At 41.0% G+C, this 15,486-nt stretch overlaps 6 protein-coding genes across 6 annotated transcripts; 2 read left to right on the forward strand and 4 right to left on the reverse strand.

The window, feature by feature from the left end:
• Positions 1 to 1,626: 1,626 nt before the first annotated feature.
• On the reverse strand, positions 1,627 to 2,841 carry ATC70_007573 (uncharacterized protein; the record flags this gene model as incomplete). The annotated part of the gene is made up of 1 exon (XM_064826832.1): positions 1,627 to 2,841. One exon carries the CDS (start codon positions 2,839 to 2,841, stop codon positions 1,627 to 1,629), a length of 1,215 nt encoding a protein of 404 aa, XP_064675889.1.
• Positions 2,842 to 4,540: 1,699 nt separating this feature from the next.
• TFC4 (transcription factor TFIIIC subunit tfc4) lies at positions 4,541 to 4,783 on the reverse strand (the record flags this gene model as incomplete). Its single annotated transcript, XM_064826833.1, has 1 exon — positions 4,541 to 4,783. The coding sequence occupies one exon, from the start codon at positions 4,781 to 4,783 to the stop codon at positions 4,541 to 4,543; it is 243 nt and encodes an 80-aa protein (XP_064675890.1).
• Positions 4,784 to 5,577: 794 nt separating this feature from the next.
• ATC70_007575 (uncharacterized protein) lies at positions 5,578 to 7,131 on the forward strand (the record flags this gene model as incomplete). The annotated part of the gene is made up of 2 exons (XM_064826834.1): positions 5,578 to 5,630; positions 5,682 to 7,131. The coding sequence occupies 2 exons, from the start codon at positions 5,578 to 5,580 to the stop codon at positions 7,129 to 7,131; spliced, it is 1,503 nt and encodes a 500-aa protein (XP_064675891.1).
• Positions 7,132 to 7,294: 163 nt separating this feature from the next.
• Positions 7,295 to 9,033, forward strand: NRC2_3 (serine/threonine protein kinase, AGC; the record flags this gene model as incomplete). Its single annotated transcript, XM_064826835.1, has 4 exons — positions 7,295 to 7,334; positions 7,397 to 7,657; positions 7,715 to 8,781; positions 8,842 to 9,033. 4 exons carry the CDS (start codon positions 7,295 to 7,297, stop codon positions 9,031 to 9,033), a joined length of 1,560 nt encoding a protein of 519 aa, XP_064675892.1.
• A 2,038-nt stretch (positions 9,034 to 11,071) lies between these two features.
• On the reverse strand, positions 11,072 to 13,869 carry ATC70_007577 (uncharacterized protein; the record flags this gene model as incomplete). The annotated part of the gene is made up of 9 exons (XM_064826836.1): positions 11,072 to 11,192; positions 11,254 to 11,400; positions 11,459 to 12,494; positions 12,569 to 12,723; positions 12,798 to 13,039; positions 13,113 to 13,190; positions 13,256 to 13,532; positions 13,600 to 13,631; positions 13,684 to 13,869. 9 exons carry the CDS (start codon positions 13,867 to 13,869, stop codon positions 11,072 to 11,074), a joined length of 2,274 nt encoding a protein of 757 aa, XP_064675893.1.
• A 166-nt stretch (positions 13,870 to 14,035) lies between these two features.
• Positions 14,036 to 15,219, reverse strand: ATC70_007578 (uncharacterized protein; the record flags this gene model as incomplete). The annotated part of the gene is made up of 4 exons (XM_064826837.1): positions 14,036 to 14,068; positions 14,126 to 14,845; positions 14,901 to 15,053; positions 15,115 to 15,219. 4 exons carry the CDS (start codon positions 15,217 to 15,219, stop codon positions 14,036 to 14,038), a joined length of 1,011 nt encoding a protein of 336 aa, XP_064675894.1.
• Between the last annotated feature and the right edge of the window lie 267 nt (positions 15,220 to 15,486).

Raw genomic sequence — 15,486 nt, forward strand, 5'->3', positions numbered from 1 at the left:
GGCATGGAAATGCTGATTTGCTGGACAATTTGTAGAGTTTTGAGTAGCGTTTATGAAACAAATCCCTCATCAGTAATGGTCGATATAGTTTTTTCTGTAGTAACTGTGAACGGGTATAACGAAAATTCTTTTTGTTTTGCCTAAATTGATTGAGAAAACAACGCACAGAAAAAAGTATCAGCTTTCATTAGCTTGTGGCTCTAGCTTTTTTTTTTCTTTCCCTTTTTTTTCACCTACGAGTTTTCATGAACATAAAACCGTTTAAATCCAAACCTACCGTCATTGCTGATTGCACATTCTCTTCTTCAACTGTCTTATGTCAAATGGGTAATGAACAAGCCTTTAATTTGGCATAAAAGACCATATATAACAGATTACACGGACTAGCTCCTAACTGTTGAGTAGCAGCAAAGAGCAAAAGCACTCGGAGATTATGTTAGAAGATTAGGATTCGACATGCTAAAACGCAACAAATCCATTGATAGAAAATTATTAGATTTGGGGGGGGGGAGAGATGCGAGCCAAATCTTGACGCAGATTACGTCTTGAACGTGCGATGTTTTTTTACACTTGGCTGATCATGATCGTTGTTGATGATAAACTGCACGTGTCAATTATAAAGAAGGATGGGTTATCGATAAGGTCATTTGGGTAACACGGCTATTTTATAATTGAAGAACTGAAGCGTATATATTTTGTTGGCCCCTCAAGTAAAGACATAATTGGATAAATTATAGCCTTTACTACCCGTCTTTAGATATAGATGGACCCTTTGAATGTTGATATAGCACATCTCATCATACTTCATACAAACTACAAATACTACTTGCACCGGATATAGCCAATTAACAGAGATATAAATACATTGGGCCATTCAAGATTACATCTTTTAATAAACCCAGGCAATGTTGCTAGATACAAATTCATGCGTTTACGTGCAATTGTATATTGCCAAATAAACAAGAAATACCACGGAAAAGAGATCCGACATGTGCACCTCGCAAGCCATTTCTTTTTACACCACCAAGTTGTTTAATCAGCCAAATGCGACTTTCATATTGATGCATAGCATGTAATACAGGCACCAGCAGTATTTATTTGGCATGCTACCGATTTTAGCGCAATGGAAAGCGCATCATTTTGGTGTGAATGTCTAGATTTTAATTAAAATGGCTCATTTTGAAAGCACGTCGACTTGTTGAGCTCATGTTTGTGAAACTTCTTAGCTCGTTTCCTCCAGCATGAAGATGGCAAATCAGGTTTTCATTGGAATTGGAAACAAAAGACCATCAGAAAAGAGCACGGATTCTATTTTGTTTGTTGTATATAGATTTATTGAAGGTGAGCAATCAAAACGACAGAAGGGGGAGATGATGTATATACATGGACATTTGATTGGAGTGTATATTTCGCATCTATTACATGTGTGAGAGAAATTTACTGCAATCACTACTGCAAAAGAGGATAAGGGGGGAGAGGTGGCATTGGTATGTTTGGTTGAAGACTTGCGTGTAAAGTGTCATGTTAATGTAAATTAGAAAAGGTTGAAATGTGAAAAGTATGTATATATGGGGGGGGGGAATGTCAAAGAGCAAAAGCAAAAGATATATGAACAAGAAGAGCGGTCTAATTTCCGTTTTCATCCGTAGCATGGCCCCTTGGTTTACTCTTTCTTTTGCTATTCTTTGTGCGTCTTCCCGTCGTCTTTTTCTTGCTAATACCAGTGCTACTGCTGCTGCGACATTTGTTGCCACTAGGAGATCTGTTTCGCTTCTTTATGACATCGGTTTTCAAACTCAATGGTCGAACCTTGCCATGCAGTTTCAGAAAGAGCCCACATGCGTTACAGAGTGGATTGCCATCCAAGTTGCGGCGCCATAAGGGTGTATTTGTTGTTCCACAATTAGAACATGTAGTTTCTGATGCGTTTATAGAAGCCGTTGCCGATGGAAGTGACTCGGATCTCTTGCTCTTGGTCTTGTTGTTTCCAGGCTTTTTCTTGGCAGATAATGCCGCAGATGGCAATGAGGCAGTTCTTTTAGATTTAACATGAGTCTCCCAATCAGAATCAGAGTCATCATCATCATCATCATCATCGTCGTCCTCCTCTTCCTCTTCCTCTACATCATCATCTTCCAAGTCGGAAAAGATAGCATGCTCAGTGTTATCCAGTAACTCTTGATCAGATTCATCTTGATGGTCCAGCATCAATGCAGATTCGTTGTCAGTGATGATTTGAGATTCAGCTTTGTTACTGAACGCATGCTCGTTTTCTTCAGGTTCTGGACTACTCGATGAGCCAAAAATATCATCCAAATGAGGGGATTGTACAGGAGACAGTAGCTGCTCTTCTTCTTCCTCATCTCGATTAGACTCGCTGAAGCGGGATTCACCTGAATCAAAGACATTTGGCATCATGGTAGTGTCAAAGCCCAAATAATCTAATGAGGTTGTGTCTTTGAATAATAAGGTATCTACGGAAGGAGACATCATAAAGTCGTCCTGCTGTGGTTGCTGTTGTTGTTGTTGTTGTTGCTGTTGCAGTATTTGAAGAGGATGGATGTTGGCAGAAGCGGAAGCAGTGGGCAATGCTGTGTGACGCAAATAGGTATTGTTTGTTGCCGTCAACATTGCCGTGCTGTTTGATAGAGTATGAGGGCTGTAGTTTGTCAAATAAAGGTCGGTAGCGTGGTTGTTGATCAAATGGTCATAAGTTGTAGGCTGTTGAAGAGTGCTATTGAACAGCAACGAGTCAATTGAATCGTCCATTGGATAGTTGAACAGTGTGCTTGGATCCATTGTGCTGTAAGATGGCTGTTGGCTGTGATAGTTTGTATACATTAGAGTTAAAGAAGAGAGAGAGAGAGAGAGAGAGGAAAGAGAGGAAAAAGGGGATCTTGGACCTGTCTCCCTTTAGCCTTTTATCACAGGTTTTAATGGTGAAATGCCTGCATCAAATGACGAGCGTTACCTTGACATCGTGTGTCACACCAGGAATTTCGAAACATTTTCATACAATATCGTTTAAAATTGCATAGATTCGATTCGCTCGGACAAGATGCCATTTTCTTATTTATAACATATATAAATACTCGAATAGAGGCTCATCATGACACATGTACTATCAGACGCTGTGTTCCTTTGGCTCTCATGAAATTTCTTGCTTTTTCATTTACCCGCAATCAATTTATATATAATAGATTTGCAGGACAGTGAGAATAAGAGGGCAAAAAGAGCAGAAATCTTTGATTTTCATTGGGCAAACAGGCGATTGAAGCTAAATGGAAACACGCAAATGACCGGAAAACTTGTTGATACGATAAATTTTTGGGGGGGGGGGGAAGAGGGGGACTATGTGTTATCAGAGCGTGCAGCAGCAAGGATTTTACTAATCGGGTGGGCTGAGAGGTCCTTTTTCCCTCATTTAAATGCTATGGAATAATACAAATTCTCACCGATGAGACGCTCAACCTATTTCTTTGGCTTCTGTCGGCGTGTAGGTGTATAATTCCAAATCCCAAATGGCAAATCAAGGGCTATTTTAAGGTTCAAAGTTCACACGTTTCATTTTTGCATTATCTCGTAAAATTTACCCTTCCGCGCGGCTCTCTTGTCTCGCTCTCCACGCACACACATGGATAGGTAATCAGCAAATATCATCGTCACCCGTTTCCATGATAAAATAATGGGGGGGGGGGTCTTCCTGATTGTGTCGCACAGTATCGCTTATCAGATCTTCTTGCCTAAGGTTCATAAAATTTGTCATGAAAATTTCTGTATAAAAAAGTGAGCAAGCACGAGAAGGGGGGCCTGACTTGGTATAAATTTAGACTTTTAAGCTAATGAATGTGGAAGGATGAAGCACTGGACAAATACAACACATATCGAGGTTTCCTTGCCGATGATCTGACACACTATCAATCAAATATGACCTTGTGGTTCCATTGGTGGCAATCTTTCCCCGTTTATTAGGTAAACAATTGTAAAATTTCCACGCACATACATTCTGATTGAGAGGCTGTATCATTGCTATCATTTACATTTACGGGAATTTGCGTGTTTGGGTGATTTTTATCAGCGATGGGAGGTCCTTGCATTAGTTGTATGAACAATCATATGATAATTTGATATGTATTAATTGAATTTTTTTTAATGAGCCGTCAAAAAATGGCCAATTCCTTGTTTATATTGCTCATGTTTTTTTTTCTCGTCAGGTGCTCCCACTCCTTGTATCATTTGCTGATAAAATCACAAAACAAATGAGAACTATAGAGATGCCTAAATGGCAAATAAGGCTCTGGATTTGTTCAATGAATACTATAACAGTATATAGCATGAATTTTGACCTTCCAAGGTACCCCCCTGCCATGTAAATGGCCTTTGATCCGAGAGTTGATACTATAAATCGGCGTCTTTGAAACTCGTACAGTTGTTGTATTAAAACTGGTAATGCTCCTTGCTTCTGGGACTGATGCAAGGTCTCAAAGGCATCCATCTCTTCTGAGGCTGAAGCACTGAAAATTGAACGATTGCTCTTTATTTACTCGAAGCAATCCTTCTTCAGATTGGACAAGCTACCGCCGTCTGTAAGGCATGCTGTGATCTTCTTGATAAGTCTGCTCTGCATCTCTGTTTCTAATGCATTCACAATTTCAGTGGCAATACGCTTGACGCTGCCCTCGGTTTTACCCTTTCTGATACTGCAAAAGAACTCTACAGTATAGTTGCCGTAAGCCCATGTGAATTGAACACGTTTGAAGCGGTTAAAATTTTCTATCATCATTTTTGGTTCAACACGGTGAATAAAGCGACACGGGATACCGCTAAAACTTATCACTGAATTACACATTGCAAAGCAGTAGTTACAGATTCACAGAGAGAAAGACTTTCTTCATTTTGTCTACAACTCTCTCTCTTATTATTCGTCTCCCTGAAAAAGCTTCAGTAAGCTTCAAATTCAAAATGTAAGATTCATTGAAGATTTCTCATCCATCATGGGATTTCGACTCAAAGCTACGAGATGAGTGCAATTCTGTACTTGTTGATGACATGCTTGCAGTGTTTTTCTAATTAATTCTGATCAAGAACATGCTACAGAGTTGGTATCCTGTCTGCTAGAAGCCAATTCTCAATGTCAATCAAAAAGTGCTTAGTAGGTTGACTGTTTTAGATCCACACCGTCGCCCAAGTGATGTCCAGTTCCTTCCCTACTCATTCACGATACATACTTCGATGCAGTATGAATGAAACTGATGAGTAATAACCTGCTGTTTGAATCAGAGAGAGAGAGAGAGAGAGAGCTCCACAGCCCATCAAAAAAAAAAATGGTTCGCTATAATACTTCCTTATTCGGAGAGTATTAACCGAGATAATTCTACTTTGCCACCATCATTGGCTTGTAACGGTGCTCAGCAGCAACGCCAGCAAAACACAGTCAGTCGTTTTATCAGTTTGCCAAGTTGGATCATGCGCCAAGAAATTGAAAAGCATTGCTTGATCCTCTTTCACCTCTTACTCATATAAAAAGAAACAAATATCAAATGGCAGGTAAGCTTTTAGACAATCAAATCCATAAACATGCCTTCTAAAGACGCTTCATTTTACTCGACTAAAGTAGAAAAAGAGCCAACGTAAGTAACATCTATAGCAATTCTTGGCAATTGTACTCAATCAAGATATAGTGATCTCCCTCCTCCATACACACCCTCCGATACAGCATCGCAGGCATCTTCATCGGCTGGCTGCCAAACATCAAATCAGTATCACCAAGCATCTTCATCCTCGTCTGGCGCTAGAGCGTCATACAACCCACCTCCACCACCTGATTATGATACGATTCATGAACAACATGGCTTCCTTGGAAACAACAACAACGCTAGCAGTAGCCACTCTTTTGATCGAAAAGGCAAAACACCCAGCTATAGTCCCAACAATATGTCAGCATTTGGTGTAGATTTCAGCAATGGGCCCATTGGTAGTGTTATCGGCATGGCCAACAACCTCGTGGGATTTGCTACGAATCATGCACTGGGTGTAGCATCCTCAGCTACAGGTGCTGCTCTTGGTACTGCCGGAGCTGCTACTGGCATGGCTTCTCAATCTGCTCATGCGGCTTCTGATATGGCAGCCAATTCTGCTCGTGCTGCCTCCAACTCTGCTTTCTCTGCCATGGGATTGGTGGAAGACTTTGTCAATTCCAGACTGGATAGGAGAGATGAACGTATGAGGGCCAAGAGTTTTCGTAAAGAGCAGAGATGCGAAAGAAGAGAAATAAAGAAGGAGGAACGTGAAGCTAAAAAATGCGAACGAAGAGAATCGAGACAGGAACGCAAAGCTCAGAGAGGATGGGGAAGCAGTGATTGTGGCAGCAATGGTCACCCGCAGTACGCTTTTTCTTCATCGTCATCTTGTTCTTCGCGGTTGTCCATGCAAGAGTCAAAGAAGCTTATTATGAAGGAATCCAACAAGCCGCTGCAACTTGATCACAGCTGGTCTGGTGAAGAGTGTTCTTTAGAAACGTCTAATGGCCATCTGAATGTTCGTGGATCACTTACTGCATCTGACAAGATCAGCCTGCAATCCTCCAATGCCAATATTACAGTCGAAGGTCAATTGGCAGCAAAGAATAGCATCTCTGTAAAGACCAGCAACGGCGTGTTTCTATTGCAGGGTCCTTCCATCAGCACAAAGGAACTCAAGATTGCAACCAGCAATGCCCCTCTCCATTACACTAGTTTCATTGAAGCCAAGCGTATGGAACTCAAAACCAAGAATGCGCCTATTCTTCTTAGCACTGTCAGTGTAGGGTCTGAAATGTATGCCAAAACCATCAATGCGTCCGTCGAAATCCACATCAATGACATTGTGAGTGATTCTGCCATCATTGAAATCGAGTCCACCAATGCGCCTGTGAATGTCCATTTGCCAAGCACATTTTCTGGATTCTTCTCAGTCAAGACCAGCTCCAGCGCTGTAGCCACTGTTGTAACCAAGAATAACGAGAGTTGCGAATTGAAATTTGAGACAGATGAACACAGCAAAAAGGAAGGAAGATGCAAGAATTTCGGTAACAAGGCCAACATCGAGGTAATCATCAAGACCTCCAACGCACCTGCAACACTGTTCATCTAAAAGCGTTATTCCCAAATCGGCGTTCTCACCTTCCACACATCACGTCTATCAATATATTACATGTGAATCAAGGGGGTCAAAAACTATTTATAAAATAGCGTCTTTTTTTTTTTCGTCTTCTCCCTCTTTCTTCTTCTTCTTCACTTCATACTACATCATAGTCATGTCCAGCTCAAACCCTAAATCATTATATAATCAACCTGGTATATGCCTTTTAGTCAATAAAACAAAGCATTGCATACTAATTCGTTTTATGTGTATCAAGATTATAATGCTGGCAGTAGTAAACAGCAGGCTGCTCGAAAGCCAGATGAAATAACTTCAGCTGGCTTGATCCCGCCTCCACCTTATTCTGCTGGTCAATCAAGCAGAAATTCTGAGGAGGGAGACAGCTCTGTCTATGGCTCTGTTAGAAGCAGCATTGAGCAACAGCAGCACGGCCTATTGGCACCTGCTTCGCCAAGAAATGCCAGTCAAACAGATGTTCCTCCTCCTGCTCCTACTTCAAAGAGAAACTGGAATCCTCGTAATATATACTATGTTACATGAACTGAATACGCATGTTACTAACAGTACGCATTAGATTCGGATTATCAGCCATTGCCTACTTTACAGTCGTATGATGCAGAAGCTGGTGCTGCTGCACCTTCCTCTTGGTTTGCGAGACGTAGAGCCTATCAAGACCCAGGATGCTGCAGAAAGTGGTGCAAATACATCATTGCAGCCCTGTTGCTCTGGCTAGTGATTTACATGTACAGTGGCAAGCTCACATTCTCCGCTCCACATCATGGTGAGAGATGCAACAGGGACTCTGTTCAATGGAAGGACATGCCTGACACTATTGACTTTGAGGACAATGTCGAGCTGGTTATTGAGGGTCGAGTCTCAAACGGGCTCGTCACCGTTATTCCCTTGGGAGATCGACACGGAGGCACCATCTTGACTGATGTTAAAGTCTATCCTCCATCTCTGCAAAAATACATGTCGTTTGATGTACAACAGTATGACAACAATGGCGACACTACCAAGCTCACAATACACATGCCTCAGCAATTCGAGGATGAAAATGAAGATTGCATTAATGTCAATATGGAGATTCGTTTGCCCTACGGAGCCAATCGACTCTCTGTCAATGTAAAGAACATGGATGTTGATGTGCAACCTTTTGTCAAAGACGTAGCTAATGTCGAAATCAAAACACGCAATGGCAGAATCAATTTTGAGCGCTGGTCTGGAGAATCATTGAGACTGTCTACGACCAATGGTGAAATCAAAGCAGGTCGATTGATATCGGATGGCTCTGTTTACTTGGAAAACGACAATGCCCTTGTACAACTTACAGAAGACATCAATGCCAAGAAGGTGATCAGTATACAAAACGCAAATGGCGCTGTGGAAGCAATGGGATCCCTGCGTGCAGATGACACGATCAAGATTGAAACAAGCAACACCTACATCAAGCTCTCGCAACTGTTTGCTGATCATGTTACTGTTTCCAATGCTAATGGATACACCGATGTGGACTACATTGAAGCCAAGAGCCAAGTCTTGGCTAAATCGTCCAATGGCCCAATGTCACTTTCAGTTGGTGCAACAAAGAATAATCAAGTCAAAGTTATCAATTCGAACGCACGCATTGATTTGCATATGGTAAGACAATTGGCGTTTTTTGATTTTCCATAGATTTCTCTAACATGTTTCTAATGTTAGACTGAAGAGTTTGAAGGCTCGTTTGTCATGACTGCATCTGATGGATTTGTCAATATTGAAAACGATGATTCTATTGACTACCAAGACAAATCTGATCATCTCAAGCGTGGTACCCGAAGAAGTGGAGGAAAGGGCCATCTTATTGTCGAAACAAGCAACGATGATATTAATGTAGCATTTGATATCAAATAAATACCAATCTGAAATGATCATACGTGAGATGGTCCACATATTGACGCTCTATCCATTGGCATTTTCGTGAGTGTGGTAGTATTTCAGTTTTTGTTTAACGCATCATACGATTATTTGGTGCATGCTGGCTTGCCATTAGTAGGGTTCGAGACAGAGCATCCCCCTTTTTTTTTTTAAAAAAAAAAGCATTCCCAAAGCAATAACCTAGTTAAAAAATCTTGATGCTAAACAGTATGCAAAGTACAGTGAAAATTTGGTGAATTTGAGCAACAATTTCTCGTGTTCAGAAGCCTTTTTAGAAGATCAGAATAGCACTAAACAACTGCTCTCATCTGGCAGTTACTTATTGTCACTTTTGCTCAATTTTTTGGGGACCAAAAAAAAAAAAAAATGGACAAAATTCGACCAAAAAGTATGAGGTACCCTTCATGGTTTTCATCGAAAATCAAACGATCGCGTTTTTGATCTTGATAACGAAGACTTTTACTATGGTACGTATTGAATTAATTTTTTTTTTTGTATTTAAATGTGTTTTTTATCAAAAATTAGACAGTATGGTACTATTTAGTATTTACATGTCTAGGAAAGAGGAAATTAACTTGGCGTTATCGGCAAGAAAAGACGAGAAAACTGTTCGAGTAAGCCATGATTTACCATCAAGGGTGCAGCCCCAATGATGTTGCCACACGCAAGAGAAGGCAGCGCCAAGAAGTCCCAAGATGGAGATGTCTAGAGGATGGTTGTCCTGGCCATGAAGGGTAATATTGAATCAAAATGTTTTTATTGATCTAACGTAACTCCTGAAATCATCTTTGTAGGGCCTTGGTATGGAAAATCTCGACTTTCTGGTTAGAAACCTCTTTTCATATTTTTATAAATTGTTCAATAAGCTTATTCAAAACATCCATCTTACTTGGCGCCATTAGATGCGCCTTCAAAAGTACTCTAATATTGCATTAGAAAGTATAGTATGATCATAACAACTTACATAGTCGAATCTGGCAAAATAGGTCGAACTGAGTCCAAAAGCTTTCAATTGAAACAAATTAGAACAGAATGCCGAGCGACAATTTAATCAATTTCGGCGGCTGCTGGCATGGCAAGGATAATGCCATCAGTTTGATAAAGACACTTAATGCTTTTGGAAGCTATAGTATGGAGGTAATTTTGTATGAAGCTGTATTGCTTTCACTCCTTTGAGAAGCTTATATCTGGTAACACCAGTAAAAAGGGCTTACCACCGAAATATTTCTATAGTAAGATGAGTTTTGCTTATCAAAGCCTCAAATGGATATTCATATCCTTGGTAATTACGGATATCATACAAAGCACAATTGACAACCTTATGTATTCATAGCTAGGCTCAAAACAATACCTGATTTGAGGCGGTTTAAAGATGCAAATAAATGGTATGAACAAGAAGCATTAAATTAACCCACACATGCAACTATATCACTAGGGTTAGAAAGGAACTCGAGGTTACAAAACATTGCTGCCAATATGATACATGCTGTGACGCATGGCTTCAATGCGTTCCTTACAGACGAATACAAGACCAGCAATATTTGCCCGGGATGCCACTAAGAGACTGCAGTGGCCTTTCAAGACGATGCGCCACCCTCAACCTCGCAGATCACAGCAGCGTAGATGATACAGCGATTTTATGACAAGACAGGGTCTTTTAGGCTATTGAACTGTGTTTGATAGAGTCACTGATACTGTCAATCAGACACACAAATCGTAACCACCCAGTCCATGATCTTCCCCAAGACGCTGTCTACAGACTGTGGAATCGTCTTTTGTCTGCATGTCTCAACATGATTCAAAACTTGACATCAGTCTGTGCTGGTCAAAGCATCCCTCCACGATTTCGTTGCCATCAATAAGAAACGATATAATTCAGCCTCAAGGGTTATCGCTCTTCGTCCAAAGGATACACCAAGGATAATAAGGTCAATGTGGATTTGATTGTAATTATCGTGTTGCAATCAATAGTTTTATAATATTGTGTAATTTTGAAATAAAAATGTATGTTCGTTTATTTTACATAGAAGCCTTGGCTTTCTTCAATTGCGGTGAGAAGCATCCTCTCCAGCTTCTCTTTGGTATGATACTTGTACAAAATCAGTTGATTAAAACATGTATGCGCAGAGGGTAGCCTATTGACAATGAGATGAATACATGCTGATGGCTCAATCAAAGCCATGTGTGCCTGCCTACCTATCGCTATCACCATTGTTTCCACAGGTGATTTTGAGATGCATTTGAGTTGCTCCAGTGGCTGGTATACGGTCGCTTCCTGTAACAAACATGAGCAGCTTGCGTTGCTTTTGAGCGTCCATTGCTTTCATGATACTCCAAAAGTTTCTGTGTATAGATTTCAAGTCAACACACAATCTCAGTGAGACTCACAAAGGGGACTTACACTATCGTTTCTTCATTCTCATCAAACCCAACGTACTCTGTTTGACTTTTCAGATCGTCGATTTCCAATGGTTCATCGCTGCCCCGCACCAGGAGCTCAATTTCTTCGGGTCTAAACAGAGAGAGGGCATTTCCACCACACACGTGGTAAAATCCTTTCTTGAATGCACCAAACTGACGTTCCACGCTCTTATTCAGTATGAAATCTGCATACAATGACACAAATTCGTGCTTGTTTTCCTGTGTCACCATCAACTGTTCTCCCTTTGGCACAAGAGGTACAGACTGACGCTGTCCAAACACCTCTATATCTGCTACAAATGATCTGCAAAACACATTTTCCACATCGCCTTCAAATTCCAGTAGCTGCTCAAACCCTCTCGTCAATGCCGGTCGAAATGCTTTCAGATCCGATAGCCCAATAGACGAATTGAGTAGTTTTTTGTAACATGCAGTGGGTAAATGAATGTCGAGAATCGTCGAGTTGTATATCGCCAGTCCCAGCACTACGCCCACCAAAAAAAATTGATCTTCGTTTTCAAAGCTTGCAGGATTGAACCAGCATAGGTTGGAATCTTCGTCGAATGTAAACATGCCGTACTGCGGATCAAACAAGGAACGCACCAGCAGCAAGAACCACTCTTTTCTCAACCCACCCGCATCCACACCCTCCTCGCCAACGAATTCAATCCGAAGCGACTTTTTCAGATCCAATTCGTTTTGTGCTAGCTGTCTCAGGGAATCTTCAATCAAATTATCTCTCGATACACAGAGCACAAGATAGGGATTGGATGCCTTTTGATGGAACAGCATGTTGAAAAATGCCTCTCTCCATTTGGTCTCCATTTGCTGCTTTGCATCTGACTCGACAATCTTCATTTTGGATCCCATGCTGATCAAAAAGGGGTATTGGCAAAAGGCGAATTTTCCAGACTGTGATTGCCATGACTCAAAATCGCCCATCAAGTTAATGTAGTCTGCCATGGTGTTGTAAAAGTCGGATATATGCACCTTGTTGGATTGGTTATTGGCAGCAACTAAGAAGAATCAAAGTATCCCAATGAATACGATGTGGAACACAAAGCAACAGATTGTTTATGCACACACTTACATAATAATGCCATGACCCGCGACGCACTGGCTATTTTCCAATCTGCTTCGTACGCTGTAGGTAAGCCCAGCGGACTACGTCTTGCTCTGGATATGCGATGGCTGAGAAACGCATGAATCAGATCAATTTTCGATTCAAAGTTTTTTAGAGGATAACTACAGAGAAAAGGGAAATTCTACAGTTAAGTTAACATTTAATGACAATGTTGATTTTTCTGCTCAATGCTTACCTCGAAAACCAGTTTACCAGACCATGATGGCATTCATTGTTAAGACAGCTTAGGATACCAAATACTCTTTTCAGCAGGTTGTGGTGATACTTTGTCTCGGCAGGAAAGTTGTGTTGTGCTAGCAGTGGATTTTCCAGTATGATGAGCAGAAATCGAATGTCCACCATCCGTCTCAGTGGGACAGCGGGTCTTTTCAGCAGTCGATCGATGGCAGACATCATGGATCGAATGACATTGACAGGCTAAAGAATGACCAATGCATGTGTGTTGGTATAGGTAGTCTAGCAAGACCTCTGTCTCAAATACACAACATACCATGTTTAATAGGATGCGATAAGCTTCTCTGGTGTCGTTCATATTGATGCCACTATCTTGCAAACTCGTTTCCTGTCCCTGTACATCTTTTCGATCAGAACAATCCATCCGCAACAGTTTAATCCACTTCAAACCTCTCGTACATTGGAAAAGCTGTGGTTCAGACACACCCAGCTGCTGAATATTGTTTCAATCAGCTTCTCAACGGGTGCGTATATCTTTTCTCGTTCCTTATCATCCACCATGGTCGTCTTTCGTTTTGCCCTTTCCTTGATCTTGCATTCGTGGACTGATTTCTTGAGTAATTTCAGTGTCAATGGCTGATTCAGCAGCTGTTGTCGAACATGCGGTTTAAGGTCATTGATAGTGTCACATACAGGACATCGAAAACGTGATACGGTATGAGGGTACTTTAATTCACTATAGTGATGTGATACACACAGTCCATACGTTACTCTTTGATTGAAACAAGATGGGCTTACGTTACCTGTTGCAGCACATGCATTTGCCTGTAACCGACTAGTCTACAGCTTAGTACGTTGTGGAGACTCTTGAGTTTCTATATGCTTACCAGTGAGTCCAACACTTCTTTCGAATCATTGATGGTGGCAGGCTCAACGGATGGCGAGGATTGCGTGTTGCTCGATAGGCTCTGTAACTGTCTGATAACTGTGGGGCAATGCTGCGATAGTGAATGCATGTCGTTTTTATTATTTAGAGAATCAGAAGAACCAAAAGGACTTTCTGAATCAGCCATATTTTGAAAAAGATAGAGATAAAGAAAAGCGTAGAATTCTTCATTTCTTGCTCATTTTAAATGTGCTCCTCCTGAAATCAAAAAAGGGTCATACTTTATTCTTTTTGTACACTGGTTGATTTATTCTATTTTTTTTTTTTTTTTTTTATTACATATATACAATTACTTAGGACGATCCCAAATAACGAGTAAGCAGTTCCTACATTGAAAGGGCACATGAGTATGGGCTTTATACGCTGTAGAAAAGAACACTTACATAGGTCATGAAAATAATGGCATTGGCTGGTGCACTCTTGGCTGCTGTCATGGCACATCCACGATAGAATCCCTTCACACCTGCACCAGCATAGATTTCTTTAGAGATTTGTGTAAACGACTTGTATTTAGCATGGAGGCCACCTTTTTCAATCTGCATTCTTGATTTGACCACATCCACAGGGAAAAAGGACAGGTTATACGCAATGCCACCCATGGCACCACCCAGCATGAGCTCGGGCGCACTCAAATCCTTCTTGGATATCACCGTGCCAGTGTCCACAACGGCATCTTGACGACGCTTTATCAATGCTGCACATGTATACTCGTACGCACCAAACCAAAATGCACTGGCGCCAGTCTCACGCACAAATGTCGGCATAAACCCACGATAAAATGCTGCTATGCCTTGTGCTCGGTACGTTTGCTTGATCAAGTCCAACGGTCCATTAAACTGTGTTGATCCCAACATATGTTGCACTTGTAATTTGCATTTGATCAGCTCTACAGGCGTTAAAACCACAGACACCAATGATCCTGCAATAGCTCCAGCTAATGCCAATTGGTTGAATGTCAATGGCACTTCTCCATTGTCATCTAGCACTGTGGTTGGTGTCTGTACTGGCGGTGATATCTCTCGAATGTGTCGTTGAATTTGTCGATATCCCACGAAAAGAATGGCATTTTCCAACATGGCGCCTACAATGGGAGATGACATGCCCTGTTTCCAAGTTTAACAGTAAGTATATGCTGCCCATTTGCCAAATTATGCTTACCTTGAAGAGTCCTTTGGTACCCTCTTCTTTTACAGTTGCTTTCAAGCAATCCATAGGACCTTTGAACAACGGATTCTCAACAGACTGCGTTTGAAGTCGCACCTTGACAGTATCAAAAGGGTATTCAACGACTTTGCCTACCATACCAGCAATCTAAAAAATCACACCATGCTGGTTATGCCATGTACAGTGAGTCGCCATATTGAAAACATACCGAGCCAAAAGCCAAATCTTCCACTTGAAGTCTGAAATTAGAAACTGTAGATTTGTCTGTTACATCAGTAGTAACATAATTTTGTAATTCGAGAGGTGATTCCATTTCTAATTCTGTGCCACAGTGGTTGTGATGATTTGGTTCAGCTGTATAACAAGGAAACAGGGAAAAAAGAAGTTCTATCCATGGTCAATCAAGCTTCAAATGATTGATTCTGATTGGGTTTGAATAAATTTAAAGCATTAATATGAGTAATAACTTGTCAAATGGTAGATGCCAGCAGCCAGAAATCTTTATCCGTGTGTTTCAACACCATCATCAGCTAGCAAATGGTTGGGAGACTATGTACAGGCATTCTTTTTATTAATAAGG

This window comes from Mucor velutinosus (assembly GCF_035048745.1).
Source record: "Mucor velutinosus strain NIH1002 chromosome Unknown tig00001553, whole genome shotgun sequence".
Lineage (NCBI taxonomy): Eukaryota > Fungi > Mucoromycota > Mucoromycetes > Mucorales > Mucoraceae > Mucor > Mucor velutinosus.